This window comes from Dermacentor albipictus, chromosome 7, assembly GCF_038994185.2.
Source record: "Dermacentor albipictus isolate Rhodes 1998 colony chromosome 7, USDA_Dalb.pri_finalv2, whole genome shotgun sequence".
NCBI lineage: Eukaryota > Metazoa > Arthropoda > Arachnida > Ixodida > Ixodidae > Dermacentor > Dermacentor albipictus.
Window position 1 is genome coordinate 24,812,400 of NC_091827.1, and position 19,339 is coordinate 24,831,738.

The window sequence follows — 19,339 nt, forward strand, 5'->3', positions numbered from 1 at the left end:
ATTGATCTGCCATCAGTACAGGCCAAAGTCTGTAGAAATCCGATACAGAAGGGCCTGTCATGAGCACAATAATAGTCAAAATATAATTTGAAGACCATGACCTACCACAATTTCTGCTTAATTACTTGCTGTTGTTTCAAAGGCACCGTGCCAGCCGATTATGTTCACTCATCTCCCCGACGTTGCAACATAAGCACTCAATGCAGGCGCAGTGGAGCTTTTAGAGTAAGACAATGATATGCATGATGTATTGAACATGGATATAACAAGTGATATGCTATGCCGAAGTAATTCTAAGGTATTTTTTACTGACATAAGTCTGTAGCAAATGTATGATTACATGCCTATGAACGAATGCTGCCCGCGCATCTCGCACAACGAAGAGACTTATGAACTTGCTCAGACACACTGGTCTCAGTGAGATCCTTTAGTTTGTTTAGTGTTGTGGCATGTTCTGTGTGTTTCACATATCTCGGCTGTGAACTGCACATATCATTTCATTCTTTATCATACCCATCTGGAGTAGCATGTTAGGTGTGCCGCCAGGCAAACCTCTCTAGTATTTATTAAAGTATCTCTCTCTTTCTCTGTGCTTGTAACTAATATCGGACATAACAGGTATTTTCATGTCAGATGCAACTTTGCTACAGTGACGCTTGACTGCACTGAACTCTTAGGTAGTCACTGAACATAGACAGTATAGAAAGCATGCAAAAGACCAGGGGGGAATAGCAGTCGGTAAATAAAACAAGCATGCCGGCACTTTAATAGAACGATAAGGCAATGGTGATTGTGGGAAGGCGAGGAAGGTGCTGCATCAAACTGCAATTTACCTCTCCTCCATTCCTGGTCACCGTCGGAAAGGGTCCCCGCGATGTCCGAGTCCGAGTCCTCCGGCCGACGCGGCTTCGGTGGGGGTTGGCTCGGCAAAGGCGGGGCCACATAAGTTGGAGGAGAATCTGCATCAGCAAGACGGACGCTCGGGTGTTTCAAATGTGCAAGCGAACATTAGAATGATAGTTAATGCTTGACCGATAGACGGGGCTTAAAGGGACGCTGACTGAAGAGAAAAATTATATGAGCTGCATTAGTAAAATTACTCTTCTACAATACCAAAAATGCCACGGTTTTGGTGAGGGGAGGTTTGATAAGACAGAAATGATTCCAAGACAAAAGACACGTGACAGCGCTGACTTGAAGTTCCCGCACCCACTCGCCATGATGCGTATTTTGACGGCATTTGCTCAGGCCTATTAAAACTTTTTATCAGTGAAGGTTCAATGCATTGTATTCTAAATAAGCCAAAGACACAACTTAGCAAGCTTAAGGAACTTATACTGTAGTGTGACAGCCTAAAAAAAAAAATTTGGATACATTAAAATTTTTGATGTCACAATGACGTAGCAGTGCTGCAGTTTCGGCGTGAAATTCAATAATACACAGAAATTTGACTTTTCGTTTTCTCTCATAATAATCGACCTATTACCGTGGAATTAACAGAAATAGAGTTTTGAAAGAGTGCTTTATTGGTTCAAACTAATTTAGTGCCTCTCTTTAGTGGCCCCTTAACATGATGCTACGGTAGATGCCATGTAGTAGAGGGCTCTGGATTATTTATGACCATCCACTTCCTTTATTAAGGTTTAGCTAAATCTAAATTCACAGATGTCTTTGTTTTTCCTTCCATTACCATCAGGATGTGACCGGTATATGCAGGAATCGATTCCATGACTTACGCATAGCAAAACACCACAGCCACTGAGCTATCATGGCAAGTTGAATGATTAAAGGCGTAACTGTCTTCCATGTCATGCACCTTGCACCTGCCACGGTGTCTCAGTGGCCACAGCATTCTGCTGCTGTGGACGCTGTCACAGATTCTATTCCCAGTCGTCGCAGCTGCATTGCAATTGGGGCAGAATAAAAATGCAAGCACACTTCTAGATCTAGGTGTATCTTAAAACATCCCAAGGCAGTTGAACACACTTCCGAGCACAGCCTTTCCGAAGGCCTCTGGACTAGAACATATACCAGGAAAGCGTCTCTGTGGGTTGACATACGACAAGGGAGTATCTGCTTTTCAGTAAAGTATATCTGAACTCCTTTGTGGGCCTAAAGAGACGACCTCGTGTGCAACCCTTCGACAACACAAAACTTGATGAAACACAATGTTCCTTACTAATAATTTTAGTGCTTGCAAAAATTATTTTATAGTTAGCAGTGGCACAATTTGACCAGACAGACTATTTATATTGTTTTGTCAGTTTCAGTTTAAAGAAGCAGTGCCATGCTTTTTGCTGCATTGTTTAGTGTGTCAGTAGTGAAACTTTTTTTAAGGGCTCCTTCAGCTCTTCAGCGTAAAACAAAAGGAGTTTACTTCAAAGGACTTTAGTTCACTTTTGTGACAGTGTTATAAGTTTATCCGAAGCCCACCATTACAGAGCAACTTTGGGACATAGTGAGAGGCTTAATTAATGCATGTGTTCATTTCTTCACCATTAACTGCTGTCGCAGCAATCGTTCTTGCATGTTTAGAAAGAACCAACTTGCCTTCAAGACCGCTTGAGCTGTAGCCGTCTGCCGAAGTTCGATTTATAGTTGGTGGCGTCCCAATCATGGACGATGGGCGGCTTCCGTAACCGTTGTGCACATTAGGGGGCGAATGGCCATCCACTGAGGACTTGTTGGCTACCTCCTCGGCTAAAAGGTTGCCTGTTCGCCGAGAGTTGAAGCAATCTTTAAACGTTCTCGACAAAAAGCACAAGCAGTGCTGCTCAACTCGCACAACTGTACGATGCAGTCTGAGCAATGTCAGTGTTAAAATTATTAAATTATGGGCTCTTACATGCGAAAACCACAATCTGATTACGAGGCACGCCGTAGGGAAAAACTCTGGAAATATGGACCACCTGGGGTTTTTTAACGTGCACCTAAATCTAAGTACACGGGTGTTTTTGCATTTTGCCCCCCATCGAAATGCCGCCACCCTGGCCGGGATTCGATCCCACGACCTTCTGCTTAGCAGCCCGACACCATACCCACTAAGCAACCATGGTGGGTGTCAGTTTTAAGCTAATGCTTAATGGCACAGATCTCAGATCAGTGTAGAACAGTGAATTACAATATTCAGAACTCCTAATTTAGCAAACTTGAATATAAGGAAACTTTAAATTTATTGAGTTATCTCCACTCCCCAAGAGCATGCTTCCATAGGTGATGCATTATTTCTGCTGATTTAGTGAAGAAATCAGCAATTTTGATTCGCTGTTCTGGTTTAACAATGCCTTCAGACAAATCACAGTCTCTGTGACAATGTAACGCATGCAACCAACCAAAAACATTTGTCGCAGTCCATTTTGCCAACTGGCCTCTCATGGCTCCATTAACCGGTTGAAAGTATTATTGCAATATCTCACAAATTCCTTTTATTTCGTGTAGAGCCTTACTACATCCGTAATCGCCTGTCTTGCAGCAACATTTTTCTTTCTTTTTCTCTCTAAACATCAGATCACTCAGTCTAATTTCACTTTCAAAGACCATGTTCTTTCATATGCAATGTTTTCCATCGCAGAGCGACGGGTGGCCAAAAAAGCCAAGGATAACAGCAGCATGAACACGTCTGAGGCAAAGGCTCAGAAAACCTGCAAAGTCTTGGCTTAAGCTTTGTCAAAATTTTTTAAACAACTGTGAGCTGCTTGTTTTGAGACACCTAACTTCAGGATGCAGGTTCACTGCCTAGGTAAGCCAAATGTAACTGGAACTTCTACCCTAGAACAATAGCTCACTTCACACTATAAAATATTTGCATCGAATCATGCCAGCTTTATCCAGTCAACTATGCCTAGAGCATGGCTTATAATAACTGGCAAGTGCAAAGAACTTCAGACCCGAAATACTGCTAAGGCCAACTAACTTTTGCAAATGTGCTTGCAAAAAGCATGCTTTTGTAGAAGCTAAAATCAAAAGTAGCCCTATTTAAGTATCTCATTAACGCACTGTTAGAGTTAGCAATGCAGGGGTACAGTAACAATAGAAAAAAGATGATCACAAATGACTGGCAATTGGAGTAGCGACATTTTGATATGCTGTGCTTCAGCTGACGAGAGACGATAGGAAGGGTGCCAGGCCATTCCCAAAGCTCTCACTCAAGCGTAGTTTAATACGTAGACAGTTGTGGCTTTTGACGTTTGCAGTACTAGTAAGTTCATATTTAGCCCATTAGGTAGAGCAACTGCTCCAAAAAGACTTCAGCGTAGCCACTAGAGATCTCTCGAACCAAGACACATGTTTCTCAAACCGAAACATTCTTCTTGAGAAACCTGCAACAATTTTTGTTCGGAGCTTTGGGTTACTTCACAACAGAGGACGAGATACTACAGGGCTATGCAGTACCTGGTAATGCAGACCATACGGACAGAACAGACAGACAAAGAACAATCACTACTACTAGACAAGAGGCTACATTTCACGTGCAAAGATGACAAAACACACTGAAACCAAATGAGGGGATAACTTGATTAAGCCAGAGGTTCGAAGCGGTGACAAATGCAAGGGGGGAGGCAGTGTGTAAAAGCGGGAATGGCTAGTGCGTGGCTGCCGCAAAAACAAGAGTGCAAGAAACGCATTCTTCACAGTATTTTTTGAGTTCACGTAAACAGTTTTTAAAAAACGAGAAAGCTCGACAAGTCAAGCACTCGGTGTTGCAACCTCCTTCCTGTGTCACAGACATCTCTCACAACTGCCGTAGTTAATCGTAGAAAAGGGCAGCAGATTCAGGGTAGGTGTGTATCTGGCTGGGTATGGTGGGAAAGAACATTACATCGGAGGAACAGAGACTGTTGCAAACTCTGAACAAACTGATAAGACATTTACCTGACCTAGTCAATGTTTCTGCAAATGGACAATGCGCATTCACCTGAGCACCGATGTGCAGGTAGAAAGAAAGCATACTGTAAGTTTACATTAAATGCTTCTGAGCCAGTCCCGAGCCCCAGCCAAAAGCTAAAAAAATTCCTTGGTTTTGTACAGCTTTTCTTTGCGGCCGTTAAACCAAGCGCAGGTGCACATAAACTGTGCATCTCTAATAGGATATGAATAGTATTAGCGAGTGAAGACAAGAAAATTGTGCTAGCGTTGTAAAATAATTCGCTTTGTTGTTATCCATGTGACAAGTCGCAGCGCAACTGCTGTTAATCTCGTTTCATTTGACTTTTCAGACTGCTTGTGCCAGGCCCCGTTGTGTCTCTAAAGACGAACTACGATTGAACCACTCCAGGTAACAGTCACTTTTGGCTCACATTTCCATCCTTTCAGAGCCTGCAAAGGAGCATTCACTAACAGCATTTTTTGGGGAGGACACACACTTCATAATGAAAGAGGACTGATTCAAGCTGGTCCTGCAGTGCTTAAGCGTTATATGACTTGTGTTACTCCCATGCCATGAGCTTTGTTGGAAACATTAATTTTCTAGATGGGAAGTTGCACGCAGTTCCCTGTTTCGATCTAGCTCAGCTCGGAAAAACATTACTTCAATGTAGCAGAGATCAGACTAATGGCACAATACTCTGCGTCCCAGCTTTGAACATCCCTGCAGATCATCTGAAGGCACATCAGGCTCAATCGACAGCGAAGTATTACAAGTTTGAAAAACAAGGTTGCCTGTGAGACTGCCCAGGCAAAAAGACCCAGTCTTGCAGAGAGAAACCAACTATATGTAAATTTGTTTTTTAAAGGAACCAGCATCCATACCAGCATGGGAGCTGCCTCGTGATGGCAGCATGCCGGAGTAGGATGGTGGTGGTGCAGGGGTGGTGGCGCTGTGCGCCGACTGTTGAAACATCTGAATCTTGCTCTTGACCGACGAGCCTGCACCGTCTGGGACGTCGAACGACGCCGAAGAACGAATAGACGAGTTTCGGGGAGGAATCGGGGGCTTCTCCCTTTCGACCCGCGTTGCCACTTGTGGCGGCGCTGCGCCAACACTGCCCTGCGGGTGGGACGACACCACCGTGTGCCTCATTTCCGGTGAGGAGCAAGGGCTCGGCGTAGACGACTGGTCCCGTCTTCGCCTGTCGGCCAGCGGCGTTCCGCTTGTGTCGCTGTCGGCCGAAGAAGGTGGCCGGTGTGACACGTTCGGCGCTGGTCACGTGACGTCGTCAACGAAGAGTGCGAGAGAGAGAGAGGACAGATGGGAAAGAAAGAAAGGGCGACGCAGAGTCAGCAACGGCAAGCTCGACGCATCAACTACGGCTGTTCTTGCCAACCAGAGATGGTGAAATGTTCGGGATGCTGCAGTGATGAGAGAGTAGAAGGTTCCGCTTCGAGGTGGTCAAGAAGAAGAAGCCCGAGTCATAGACGACGCATGCAGCGCGGTGGACCAGTCTCCGCCATGTCGCGTTCCACCAGAGAGCGAGCGAGAGAGAACTTGCCGACGACCCAAGACAAGAAAAAAATCAAAAAGCTGCAGTGCGCCAAGGTGCTTTGGTTGTTCTGTGTGCTCCGGACATGCAGCATTGCTTGCTTTTTGAAGCAGCGTGGAGGCGAAAGGATTGAAAGCACCGCAACCTCGGTTCAACCGGCGAAAACGTTTGTACGATCTTCAAGCAGTGCTGGATTAGTGCAGCAGAAGGCAGCGTGCCATCAGCAATGTTAACCGTGGTGCAAGAGGAATTCATGTTAGTGCAGTGTAGAAATGACTAGTGGGATGACAAAGTGCTTGGTAGTGAAGCTTGAATTATGTTATGCTGCTCAGCTCCTGATGATGTAACCTTAAATGCATAATCACTAGGACAAAACACGTCATGGTTCAGAAGGAAGGCACTATCGATATCTAGCTTATGACAATGATGGAGAACTTGTTAGAATGAAATTGATAATCCTTACAAAAGTTCATTTCTAAACTTTGTCAACATGGTCATTCTGCATCAGCATTTCTGACCAATACCGACGTCACACATCCATTCTCAATGATAATTGTTAGATATCTTTGAATTCATCGAGCTTGTTGCGAAGATTAAAACGTATACGCATAAAAGGAAATGCCACTAGTACCAAATAAACCTAGGTACTTGCTTGAGAGCGATTCTAATGACAATGATATCGAAAATTGATGTGGCTGTGATATTTATTTTACCATAACAGTTGCGAAGATATTCAGTTCATTCTCTATTTTCTGCTCACTACATTGTTGTTTCGACTGCTCTGCAAAAAAAAAAAAAAGTTTAGGAGGCCAAATTTTGTTGGAGATTTCGACAAAAGTGCTCAATGACCATTGAGACTGCTTGTGCAACACGGCTACAAGTCCCAGTGTATTAAATGTCACAGCATTTAAATGCGCAACATTAAGATCGGTCTGCACAGTGCATATGAAAGCGGCATGGACGAAACAACATGCTCTTAGCGATTTGCAAATGCCGGATGCGTCATGCACAAAAGCAAGGAAGCATGCATGGAAAGCACAAGGCATGAGAAATGCGTGCATCACATCACAAATGATCACAACGTAATGCAGTGTGGCCGAGACATGACAAAACATCTGGCTGACAGTACGGCTACTTGGCAATGTCCCGCATAGGCCCAGGTGGCCAGGACTTACCCGAGGCGTTCAGGCTTGTGCCGAGGCCGGTGCTCTTGCGAGCTTCGTCGTAACTGAGCAGCTGCAAGCTCGGCGGCAGAGCGGCGTGGAACGAGATCTTGTTGACCCAGTCGCTCATGGACGTCTCGCTGTTGGCCACGAAGAGGAATTCAACGCCGTCGGCCAATCTCAGGCGGAAAGCATGTTTCTTTTTGGTGTAGTTGCTTGCCTTCGTGCAGTGAGCTTGCAGCAGGCTGACAGGGGGTGCCGCTGCATTGCTCTCGACGAAACCCTCTTTATCCTGGAACGAGATTGATTGATTGATTTTTTAAAAAAGGGTTCGTTCTTTCTTCTCAACACAACAAAACTAAGAGCTGTCACTGAACTTTCAAAACAGCTTTCAGCCAGTAGGAGAGAAGTCGAATAGAGAGGTCTTGCAGCAGCTCAAATGTGCATCGTTCGAAACTCCACTTATCGGATATGAATTTAAAATTTGGGTTGACCTGCTATATATCTTCGAAAACGCCATTTTGCTGTCACTTCATTCAAGCAAGAATTTCGGTTAACTAAAGCTCAGTGGATTTCTTGGGCAGAGCAAATTAAGCAAGCAACAGCCGATAATACGATGTTAAAAGTAGTCAAAGTGTGCCCGTGTTTAATTTTCCAGCTGCTGCCACAGATTTCTGAAAAAAACTACCAACTTAGGATAAATCACGCAAACCATTTGTTTGCAAACAATACCGACAACATAGTGCCACACAAGGCGCCAGCACAGGTTGCTGGTGCTACACGTGCCATTGAGGTGTTCTCCTCTGCTGCCACCAAACGAAGGTATACATCTGCTGTGGTGAGCCAATCAATCAATCAATCAATCAATTGGTGCAATGCCCTCAACTTAACAACATGCACTCTCCACATCACCTCCTCCTTTTCATAGTCGAACCATTTCATCATCAAAATCTGTCCTGCTCAGCAAAGAAAGCTTTTCTTTAAAAGCATGGTAGAGAATGTTTGACGGACATTTAAAGCCACTCTGCTTCGCCCAAGCATTTGTGCAACAACACAAGCAGAGATCTTGCCTTGAAGAAGCAGAGCAGTTGACCGCACAGCACAGTGTAGAACGTCTTCCACGAGCGGATGGTTGCCTTCTTGCCACCGGACTGCAGCTCGTGTTTACGGTCGAGGAAGCCTTCCATCTCCACGGCTGGTAAGCCAGCAGCGGTGCGCGATCGTCGGAAGCTCTGAGCCCGCCGCCGTGTCGTGAAGCTTGGGGTGCGCTTCAGTTTCTTACCCAGTTCCACCTGAGGAAAGAAAACACGTACACGAAAAAGAAAATTGTATCAGTAGTAGTTTATGGTTGATTATATGGAAGAATGTGATGGCATTTCAATGTTTACGGTGCACCACAACATGATTCATATGTTTGCAGATGCTTACTGTTTCTAGACCTACATTGTTTAGAGTGATTCCAGTACTTAATAGATGATTCACTGCATATGACAGCAAGTAAGTTATGGCGTATACTAGAGCACGAAACATATCTTCCCAATTTAAAATTTTGTGTACCTCTTGCAGATACATGATGAATTATGTTTCCAGTCCTTGCACTAGGTATTAAGTCTGAGGTTTAGTTTACAACACAGAAGGAAGGATTTCACATTTTGTGACACTAGATACAATGTGACCGATTAAAACCACTTCTCAGAACTAGAAGAGTAAGGTTACAACATATTTATTTTATATATTTTTTATTTTGTGTGTGTTTGTGGGGGGGCAGTATTGCAGTCTCAGCATGCCCATATCACAGCCATGTATTTCTTAATTCAAACCCAACTAATGATAAGAATTTCTAAATTTACGTTGGGACGGCTTTGAGGCCAAATAGATAGCCAGATTGAGAAATGTCAGTGGGTGTAACAGTTAATAAAAATAAAAGGCTATCAAACTTAATAAAAAGCCCTATAAAGTCTTTTGCAATTTAATGCCAACTCGCACAGCAATAGGTGGTCCTGTGCTTCCTATGAACGTATTCATGTACTACGCCTCAGCTCAATGTCTTCGGCTTCTCCGAGCGCTTTACATAGAATTGACTGCTCCTGTGTTACGAAACATTTGGCAACTTGGGGTCAAAACATCAGGAAAAGTTTACTGTAACAACTAACCTAAGTTACTATACGTGCCAGCTGCAGAAGTCACAGATATAGCAGTGGCACAGAATGACTTAATAATACCCGAACTGCGCACTAAAGAGTGCTGCCAGTAACACCAACAATACTAGCAACTTGCCACTACGTATGGAAAGATCCACTTCAAAAGAGACACTACAGGGCAAAATGAGTTGGGCTCATATTGCAAGCAACCCACAATACCAAAATACCAATTCAATTCCAATTCAAACACCAGTACCAATTTTCTTACTGTGCGAGGCTGCTTGGTAAGCCACAAACGATGCAGGAACTGAAGACAGGTAGTAATGCCGCGTTGCAGTTGCCGCACCAGTTTGCTGTAATGTCCTGAATTTTGATGGCATCTGCTGTTCTCACATTTAGCGCTATAAAATGCCCACTGCACACAGCACAGGAAGCTACATTCCTCATAATTTGACAGGGCTGAAGTCTTAAAAATAGTGATGATCATCCAGCCACTGCATTATCCTGTAACAAGTTCCCATTGCATTGACTTATTAACCGCTAAATGGCTCGAGGTGTCAATGTATATTCAATGAAGAAAACAAGTGCACCGAGTTGAATTGAAATCTAAAACTTAAGCGCATTTATTGCATCAAACCATAGAGTTTCCTTCTAAACCTACTAGACGTAACTCTGGTGCTTCAATTGTTCAGCTACTATTGGAATGATGATTGGTACATGGATGTGTCTGGTCTTTGTGCTTGCGGCTTCAGACTTCCTTGTGGCTTTATTTTACTTTTGCCTGCTTCTATTAGCCTAAATTTCCGAGCAACTATACTTCTTTAAACGCAGAAGGCAATAAGACCGTGCACGTGGATAACCGTTGCAAACTGCTGCATTTATAAAGCAATATTTTGCTGAACACTGTCAATTTGCAACGTCGCAAAGTCGTTTTAGCCAGCAGGACGAATCTATGCACTAAGCATCGTTCCCATGATGGCTGAACTGCCATGCTTGCAGCTCCTTAAAAAATTAGCACTGGATTTCCTTCAAGTAATTTTAGGAAGCTCTATGCTCCAAATACATTCTGCAATGAAGACAAACACAACTGACCTTCATACTCTCGGCCCTCTTCACCGGCGATGTGACCGGTGTTGAGAGAGTGCTCATGGCCTTGCGGTCGCTGTCCAGCGACCTCTGAGACGGTGACTTGACCAGACCGCCAACATACGATGGTGCAATCTCGCCATTGCTCTCGGCGCTCAGCTGTGAAGAGTCCAGCGCCGGACGGCGAAGGCCATCTTCGCGCATGCGTTCCTGCAAGTTCCAATAAAAAAGATGCATTGCTAATGACAATCACACCTAGAATGAGCTGCCATAAGAAAAAGATTGATGCAATTTATACAGCATGCACCGAGCTTAAAATTTGTCCTATATTAAAAATATTTCATCACGTCAAACAGGTGATGTTTTTTTGCCAGACAATATGCTGGAAGGTCCGCTGGGCTAAAAGCCGTAAAAACGGCTTTTACTCAGCAGAATGGCACTTGCAAACGGGGTCACTGTGCAACACAATTAAGCAGTGCCCGAGGTGAACAGGAGAATCACAAGCTCAATGAAAATGTTGTGTGAGGTGCATTGGACACCAAAAGTTTGAAGACCACATATGTCGCAAAATTTTGTTCTTCTCTGCAGCCTACACACGCAATCTTTAATTACGTCCTGTTGTCAAATAAACTGCCTCTGATCTAGTCTGTGAGGGATGTTGCAATGGCTAGCTCCGAGTCACTTCTAACCACTTGGCATTCTTTAAAATAAAAGATTTACGAACACATTTTTTTTTTTTTCCTTACGTACTCTGCCACCATTAGAATACCGTTCCACTAAATGGGAGTTAGACCCACAACCTGGTGCTTGGCAGTAGAATGTCACGGTCGCTGACCCATTCAGAAAGGCCGACCTCAGATTAGCTAGAAACAAGACAGGCGGCACAAGAGCAGAGTCAAAAGATAAGAAAAAAAAAACTGTTTTCTTGTTTTGTGTTTTATGCAACTTCACTGTTGTAATTAAAAAAATTAATTTCTCTTAATTCTAGTGATATAAGTATGCAGACAAAAAGAAAAAAGAAAAGGCAACTGCACCCTTGCATGCAAACAATTTGCAAAATTGAACGTATGGCATATTGCATCGAAGTTTTGACGTTTCTATCCGACTTGGGCACAACTGTCAGTACGATTTCACTAAATGTGATGATGTGACGTTGTTTTTACAGATGATAACAGTAATTGCTGGAGCCTGAAAGGGTTGCAAGACTCACGTCGAGGATCCTCTGGTGCTCCTTGCGCTTCATGGCATCCACCCTGTCCTGTTCACGCTTTTGCTCCTCAACCCTGAGCATCTCTTCCTCTTCTTGCTTCAGCCTCTTGAACGCCTCTTCCAGCTGAAGTGGGTGAACAAGGGGAATGTTGGGAGTAGGGTAAAGATATTGCGGGAGAGTTAAAACCAACAACAGTGTGTACCGTTGAGCTAGTTGCTGCTGCACGGTCATCAAAGTGAAATTAGATTTACAGCAAGGCTAAAACTACGTGTACTGACATTTTAAGAACATCGCCAGACACAAGACATGCAAGGAGAAAGAAACAGGGATGACATCACAGTGCTGCCATGGTGTCTTCCATGAACTAGTCAGACAAAACAATCTGCGATCATTCAGAAAGTTTTAATTAAAGCTGGTTGATTATGCTAGGTCTGCAAACTGCACAATGGCGGATAGTGTGGAGTTCATGCTCCGTTATAATGAAATAGTATTTTACAGTATCAAGATGCTTCTATGGAAGTTACAACTCTGTAGAGGTTTCCAAATACGTTTCTAATTGGCTTGCGAATACTGCAAGTGACACGTGCAGTTCAATGCTGGGGGTTTGAGAAGCGTTCGACTGTGCTATCTGGGTGGTCGTGGTATTCGTCCCCATTTGGAAGCTGCGTGTATACTGCAGCTTTTTTCCCGGCGAGCGTACCTTGGTGATGCGTTTGACGGTGTCAAAGCGGTCTTCCTGGGCTTCTACGGTCTTCATGAAGTCGTCGTGCTTGCGGATGAGCTCCTCCACTGCCGAGATGGAATCGGCGCGGTCGTCATCACGGAGGAATGCCTCTCGACTTGCCAGCCACGTCTCCAGCTGGTCAGCATCACGGAGGAACAGCTGCAATTCACAGACAAATATTGTCAAAGAGACCGTGGGGTAACAGCTGTGAAACACTTTAAGTCCATCCAAAGCTACCGTTCTACCTAATGAACACATTTAGACACAGGCCCACCCAACGATCCCACTTGGAGTGAACTTTCAACTGCTACAAACAGTTTGTCAACAGCCAAAAAGTTTCGCAAAGAGTCTTTTAGAGAACCATACACTTATAATAGTCCGGTGCATTGCTCAGTTTGTTTACAGCGAATGGAATGAAGAGGCTGCAACTCAAAGAGGCAGGGGTGGGCCCCAGTAATCTCAACATCGCCTCCTGCGTCACAGCTCACTCCAGCATTGTGTGTATGCCAGGAGCTTTACTATAGCCATGTCGACAGCTCGACAAGCTTATGGAGAACCACTGTTTTGTAGAGAACCACGGTAGCGTGGAAATTGCTTAAACAGAGTTCAATCGCCAATTCCTGCCAGCAAGTGTATTGAAACTCATTTCTGGAAATAAAGCATCTTTTCTGTGCCTTACAGAGTTCAGTACTGAAAGTTCTAAGGGCAGGTCTAACTATAACGAGCTTATGATATAGCAGGCACAATTTCTGCAGTGAAGGTGTTCGTTGTATCCTGGCTCAACTGTAGCTCACTCTCGCCTCAACAATGCAAGGCTATCACGAGAATGAAGAACAGAAAGTAATGTGCGAAGTCCTCCCTAAGATGTGCACACATATGATGGAATGGCCCACTACAAGTATTGGTGCAGAGACATTAATGCCAATTGCATTCCTTCCCTTACCATGTACCGCTTGCAAACAGAAAGCAATTGCTTGAAAAATTAACATCCACAGCCAATCTATAAAGCTTTGGCTTGATGAGCTTTTTTTACTAGCTGTAAACCAATGCACACATGAAAGTTTCTCACCGAAGTCAACACCCAACAATTACTAATAAATTTTTTTTTACAGAGCTTCTGCTTCTGAAAAAAAAATCCATTCATAGAAGAGAAGTCGGGCTTACTAACATAAACAGGTCGTAACAATGTAAACGAAACGTAGTGCATGAGAAAGGAGCCTTGCACACGCTTGAAGGCTGCTGCACTCACCTGTAGGTCCAAGCTTTGGTCGTAGATCTCCTGCCGCCGCTTCCACGTGTGCTCGAGCGCTTTGCGCGACTCGGAGAGGCGTCGGATGCGGTCGCGCACCTCGTCGGACATGAAGTGGCCACTGGCGATAATCTTGTCGCCATTCGCAACAAAACGCGAGAAGCTCTCGGCACGGGCATCCATCTCTGCCCTGTGCTCCCTGTGGCGTGCCAGGAGGGCTTCCGCACCTGTCACGTCCCGGGCGAGCTCATCCGACGTGATGCGAGCCGTGATGTCGTTAAGCCACGCCCTGAGAATGAGAAGCGGGGGAAGTAAGTGCCAAAGTACATTCACGTTTCAATTCATAGAATCCCGACTCTGTACAAGTACCCCAGCTGAAGAAATACTGCAGTAAATTCAGTGGAAGCTAGAGTCGATTGATTGATTGTTCCGTTCACTCATGAACTGTAGACTCACATGAGTTCGCGGTACTCGTCGAAGTACGCCTGCAGCTGCTCAGCCTGGTGCAGCTTGTCGCCCCGCTGGTGCGAGCGGTTCAGCAGCGTGCTCCAGGCATCAGACACTTCGTCCTGCTTGGCCTCGATGTGTTCCCGTGCATCTGGGAACGTCTCGGCCAGGCGACGGGCCTCGCGAAGCAGCGTCTCCACTTGTTCCCTGACTGCTGCCAGGTCTCTCTGCGATCCAGTAGACAGGCCGGATCAGAGGCTGATGGGACTGTCGCGACTTTTTTTTTTCACTGTGGTGACTTAAACCCGCCATCATAGCCACACATTAGAAACATTAATGGCTAAGAAGCTTATGGCAAGGTTTCAACTAAAGTTTGCCGCCCATCTTGTTGTTGCATCTTCTTTGCGACTTACTAAGCCTCCACTCGTAGCAAGACTGGCCTATTTGCAGTGTCGGACGTGTTATCTGCCAAGGTTTACTGTTTGTCACCCTTCAAGGTCTTTTCACATGAGGAACTTGACATCTATGACAACTTGATGCCACCGAGACCTACCTGGAATCCTTCATGACGTCGACTGAGAGCCTGGATGCTCTCCAGGTCATGACCAAAGTCCTCGTTGAGGAGCACCGCTTCTTTTTCGTAAATCCAGCTGATGGTCTCGTCCGCGTTGCGGTCAAACGTATGCACCTGTCTAGCTCCAGCCAAAGCCTGCATTAAGTGTCAAAACGAATGACCAACAACACAAAATTTAGCATCAGGCGACACTTGAAGCCTCACGACAATTTGTCGTAATGGCTAGCATAACATGTAACTCAATGCTGATTCATTTAGTAGAATTTGCCTAATTCTAACACGCCCTCAGCTCGCTAGACTACGCATCCACCACAGATGGCTTTCAAGACTGCGCCCACACGGCCGTGCTCAGATGCACCATACGCCGCCATCGTCGAATGGCATGAGGTATTCGCCGTACAGCATGTGGCATGTGGCCCCAATATTATCGCACTTGGACTTTATGCAGAACATCACAATGGCGGCGGAAATGCACCTGGAGTGTCCATATAATTGCTATCGCAGTGAAACAGAACGTACGTCTTGCCGAGAGGCTGCACACTCCTTGCACTCCTCCCAGAGTTTGGCGACCTCGGCGCAGCGCTTGGCGACGGCGTCGCTCTGCGGGTGCCGTTCGGCGATCAACGTCCGCCCCAGCTGCTGGACCAGCCGCACTCGGTCCTCGCTGCCTTGCAGCGTCGTCAGGAACACGTCGAACTTCTGCATCAGGATCTGCACGGGGAAACCAGTCGTGTTTATCTTTGTTCATACCCATTCAAACCTAACTTGCTTGTCGCAACAATCAAAAAGCGCACTGGCAGAGAGTGACCAGCTTTAAAGCTGTCGTGCATGCCCTGTGCCCGTGGAAAATGTTACTAGAATTCAATGAAATCTCCAACAGAAAGTCAACAGTTCCACAGAATAGTTACACACTACTTTCTATGGATGGCAATAAATGATAGCATGACCTTTTATACGAGTGTTCTTCGGGCTCGGCTCCCTTGCAAAACGTGCTCGGCTAGCTTTTGTCCAGTTTCATCACAACATCACCATTTGACATTTGTCATCACTATCATCAGCCTACTTGATTCCACTGCAAAATAAGGACTTTTCCAAAAGATCTCCAATTACCTCCATCCTGCGTCATCTAACTCTATCACATTTCTTAATCTTATCAGCCCATCTATTCGTTGCCGTTCGAAACAGCTATTCTTCTTTCACGGCACCGAATCTGTCACTATCATGGACTACTGGGTATTTGTTTTATATATTGTGTCATCCTCCCAACTCCCCCTCTTCCTTTCAGACTGTGCTGAGATATCATTCACCCCCATTTGATCTCAAACTCACATTTCCACATTTCTTATATGTCAACATCATGCCTATGATCATGTTCTGTCTATTTTTCTATGGATCTTATCTTCCTTTTGAAAATCCTTGAACCCTTGCTAGCCTTCAATTTTTGGCCCCATATTGGCAGAGTACTGTGATTATATACCTTTATTTACGAGGCTATTGGTAAGTGCACAAATTTTCAAACGATGGGAAGGAAAAAAGAGAAACGTGTTCGTTAGTTGCTAACTCACTTCAACACGCTCGAGGTCAGTTCCATAGTCCTCCGAGCCCGCAATGGCTGTCTGCGTCTGAATCCAGTGAAGAACTTCGTCCGACTCCCGCAGGAATGTGTAGAACTTGGCGCTCTCGGACAGCTTCCAGCGCCTCTCGGCAATCTGCTTCTTCAACCTCGTGTACAGCTCTTCCAGGTCTTTCTGCTCAAATGCCAAACACAAAGAGGAAGAATTTGTAACGTTACAATCGGGAAACCAAAGCAAATTTTGGCAGCAGTTGAAGCAGCAGAACAGTTGTAGTTTTAGTTATTTTGCACTCATAACATGTAATGGCTAAATAACATGCAAAAAATTACTGTGTGTTGATTTTCATACACGCTGCATTTCAATATGTTGCACAAAAGAGACTGGACAATAATCTTCCTTTACCATTACTGAAATATGAGGTGAAAGATAAGCGTGTATGGCTGAGACACGCACCATTTTAGCGCTGATGTTGGCACTGTCAAAGTGTCCCCGGTCCACCAGCTCCGTGCTCTGCTTCATCAGCCGAGTGATGTTGGCGTTGAAGCCATCGACGTCACGGTCGACTCCATCCAGCTTCTTTGTGAGTGCCTGCAGATGCAAAACAAAGACTTTTGCAAATACAATACCATGCAAATGTGGAATGCCATGAAAACTTCACATAAAATATGCAAGAACATAATGTGACCACGCTGTGTGATGTAGTAGACAGTGTAATGAGGCACCTGTGGAGACATCGTGAACTCAATTATAAGCTGAGAGACAGCTTCCGAGTTCGGTGCATTGTAGCCACCAAAATCCAAAGCAGTGGTGTCTGTCTACATGAACATCTAAAATCAAATGCGAACTGCTTGCCACGGTGACGTTCAGTAAGCGAAGCGTTGTGGGCCGCACTCCTCTCGTCCATAGCCTTCACAGTACAAGGCACTGAAGAAGGAGTGCCACGAAGGGGATCAAAGGCAATCATTGATTGCCAATAACTCTGCTTCTGCTGAATGCACGCAAGTACCTTTTGCTGCAAAGTGCTTCTGAAATAGCCTATTTTAAATTCAAATGCAATTTTTTTTACTTCTGTCAACTTAAAAGGAGAAAAAAGTGTTTGAACAGTGCTTCAAGGATTCTTTAAGTTCTTGGTATGAGATATAGGCGTGAAAATGTGGTACACAGTGGGAGAAAGTAAAATCCTTATTACCACTGTAACACAAGCTGCACGGAAAACACTAGACCCACCAGGACTGAATCCTCATCCTTTCCAAGGTCTGGGCTGTTGACCACGAGGAACTTTTCCTCCATCCAGGCCTCGGCCTCAGTGGCTTCACTGTAGAACTGGAATGCAGAATTACACAGTCAGTGAGGAGAAGCTGCTCATATCTTTGGGTCATGCAAAGATGTGCCACTCCCACAAGTGCTATGTTGTCTCAATTATTTCAGCTTAGGCACACATTTCTCACCCCATGCTAATAAAAGGGTCTTTTTTCATGTAAAGCTAATATCTTTTGAATGCACATCTATAAAACGGGAAAGTCAAGTATCATTTGCTGCTATATATAGCTTTTTGATATTACCCTGCTTACTACAATGTGATATTTACAGAATACTGCGGGTAACTCTCCTGGCCCAAGTATTAGTGCCTGAGTATGGACATCTATATTGGATAATAATGAGAAAACAGTGCTATAGCAGAAATACAAGTAATCACACGTAAAACTTTGTAACAGAGGCATTACAAAGAAATAGAAATAAAAATTGTGGTGATCTGCAAGCTTCAAAAGAAAAAATATCTGAAAAACACTTCAAGTAATCGAAACATGTAATCAGTTCAAAAATAAAGAGCACGACATGATTGTTAAATGACTGTGCTCTACATTCTTTCAAAGCTGTCCATCACGACAGCCACATGCCCATTATTCTGTCCATCGGGGCTTCCCACACAGGTTCTTCTAGATCTCTCAAGACTGCTCAATGGCCACAAATTGTTGAACTGCCCATCATGACCCATCAAGGCGTACCAGGGCAGCCAAATGTTCATGCATTATCCATTGTCTACGTATGTCATCAGAATTCAATGACCATGAGGACAGCTAGAGGCCTAAATTGACCATGAACTAGCCACCAAGATCCATCAAGGCCCTGATGGGCAGCCAATTGGTCATTGGGTGTCTATAAGCCAACCATCAACCAGCCATCAGCATATGTCAAGGCACACCAGGTCAAGCAAAGGCCCTCAACTTGTCCATAAGCTGCCTGTCATCTAAACATAAAGATCTGCCAAGGCCCATCAGGACAGCTAAAGGTCTCCATGTTCTCTGTAAGCCGCCCATCAGCTAACCATAATAATAATTAAGGCTTATCAGTGCAGCCAGAAGGCCAATGCCTAACGCAAGTGCCTTACCGTGTGCGATTCCAAAGCGTCAAGCAGGCGCAGCCTTCGGACACTGGCTGCATCCTTGAGCCTGCCCCAGGCTAGCTGGAGTTCAGTGAGCCTCTTCTCCACCTCGGAGGCAGCAAAGTGACCGCTGCGGATCATCTGCCGCCCTTTGCTTCCGACAGATGCCACCAGGGGCTCGTGTGCTTGAATGTCTGCTTCCAGTCCCTGACGGAATGCAGAAGTCAAAAAGCTCCGTTACGTTCGACTCTAATTAGTTTACATGGCTGTAGTGACTAAAAAGCACTTTTGGATATAAATCTGGGTATGATCACTCTCTATAGCCCCTTAATGGCCAACACTTCTGTCCAATATTGGTGCGAAAATGGT

General features: G+C 44.9%; 1 protein-coding gene across 3 annotated transcripts in view; it reads right to left on the reverse strand.

The window, feature by feature from the left end:
• LOC135919257 (spectrin beta chain-like) overlaps positions 1–19,339 on the reverse strand; it is a 236,561-nt gene that overhangs the window by 3,942 nt on the left and 213,280 nt on the right. For 2 of the 3 annotated variants that reach the window (XM_065452967.2, XM_065452968.2), the window contains exons 63-78: positions 18,977–19,177; positions 17,815–17,910; positions 17,041–17,175; positions 16,579–16,761; positions 15,533–15,724; positions 14,993–15,148; positions 14,449–14,666; positions 13,993–14,281; positions 12,720–12,902; positions 12,020–12,142; positions 10,816–11,019; positions 8,653–8,874; positions 7,595–7,874; positions 5,749–6,138; positions 2,551–2,712; positions 834–959 (exon numbers count right to left, since the gene is read on the reverse strand). In XM_065452967.2, coding sequence (XP_065309039.1) covers positions 834–959; positions 2,551–2,712; positions 5,749–6,138; positions 7,595–7,874; positions 8,653–8,874; positions 10,816–11,019; positions 12,020–12,142; positions 12,720–12,902; positions 13,993–14,281; positions 14,449–14,666; positions 14,993–15,148; positions 15,533–15,724; positions 16,579–16,761; positions 17,041–17,175; positions 17,815–17,910; positions 18,977–19,177 — 3,160 coding nt within the window. The remainder of the gene's footprint in view (positions 1–833; positions 960–2,550; positions 2,713–5,748; positions 6,139–7,594; positions 7,875–8,652; positions 8,875–10,815; positions 11,020–12,019; positions 12,143–12,719; positions 12,903–13,992; positions 14,282–14,448; positions 14,667–14,992; positions 15,149–15,532; positions 15,725–16,578; positions 16,762–17,040; positions 17,176–17,814; positions 17,911–18,976; positions 19,178–19,339) is intronic. The other variant, XM_065452970.2, reaches the window with a different exon arrangement.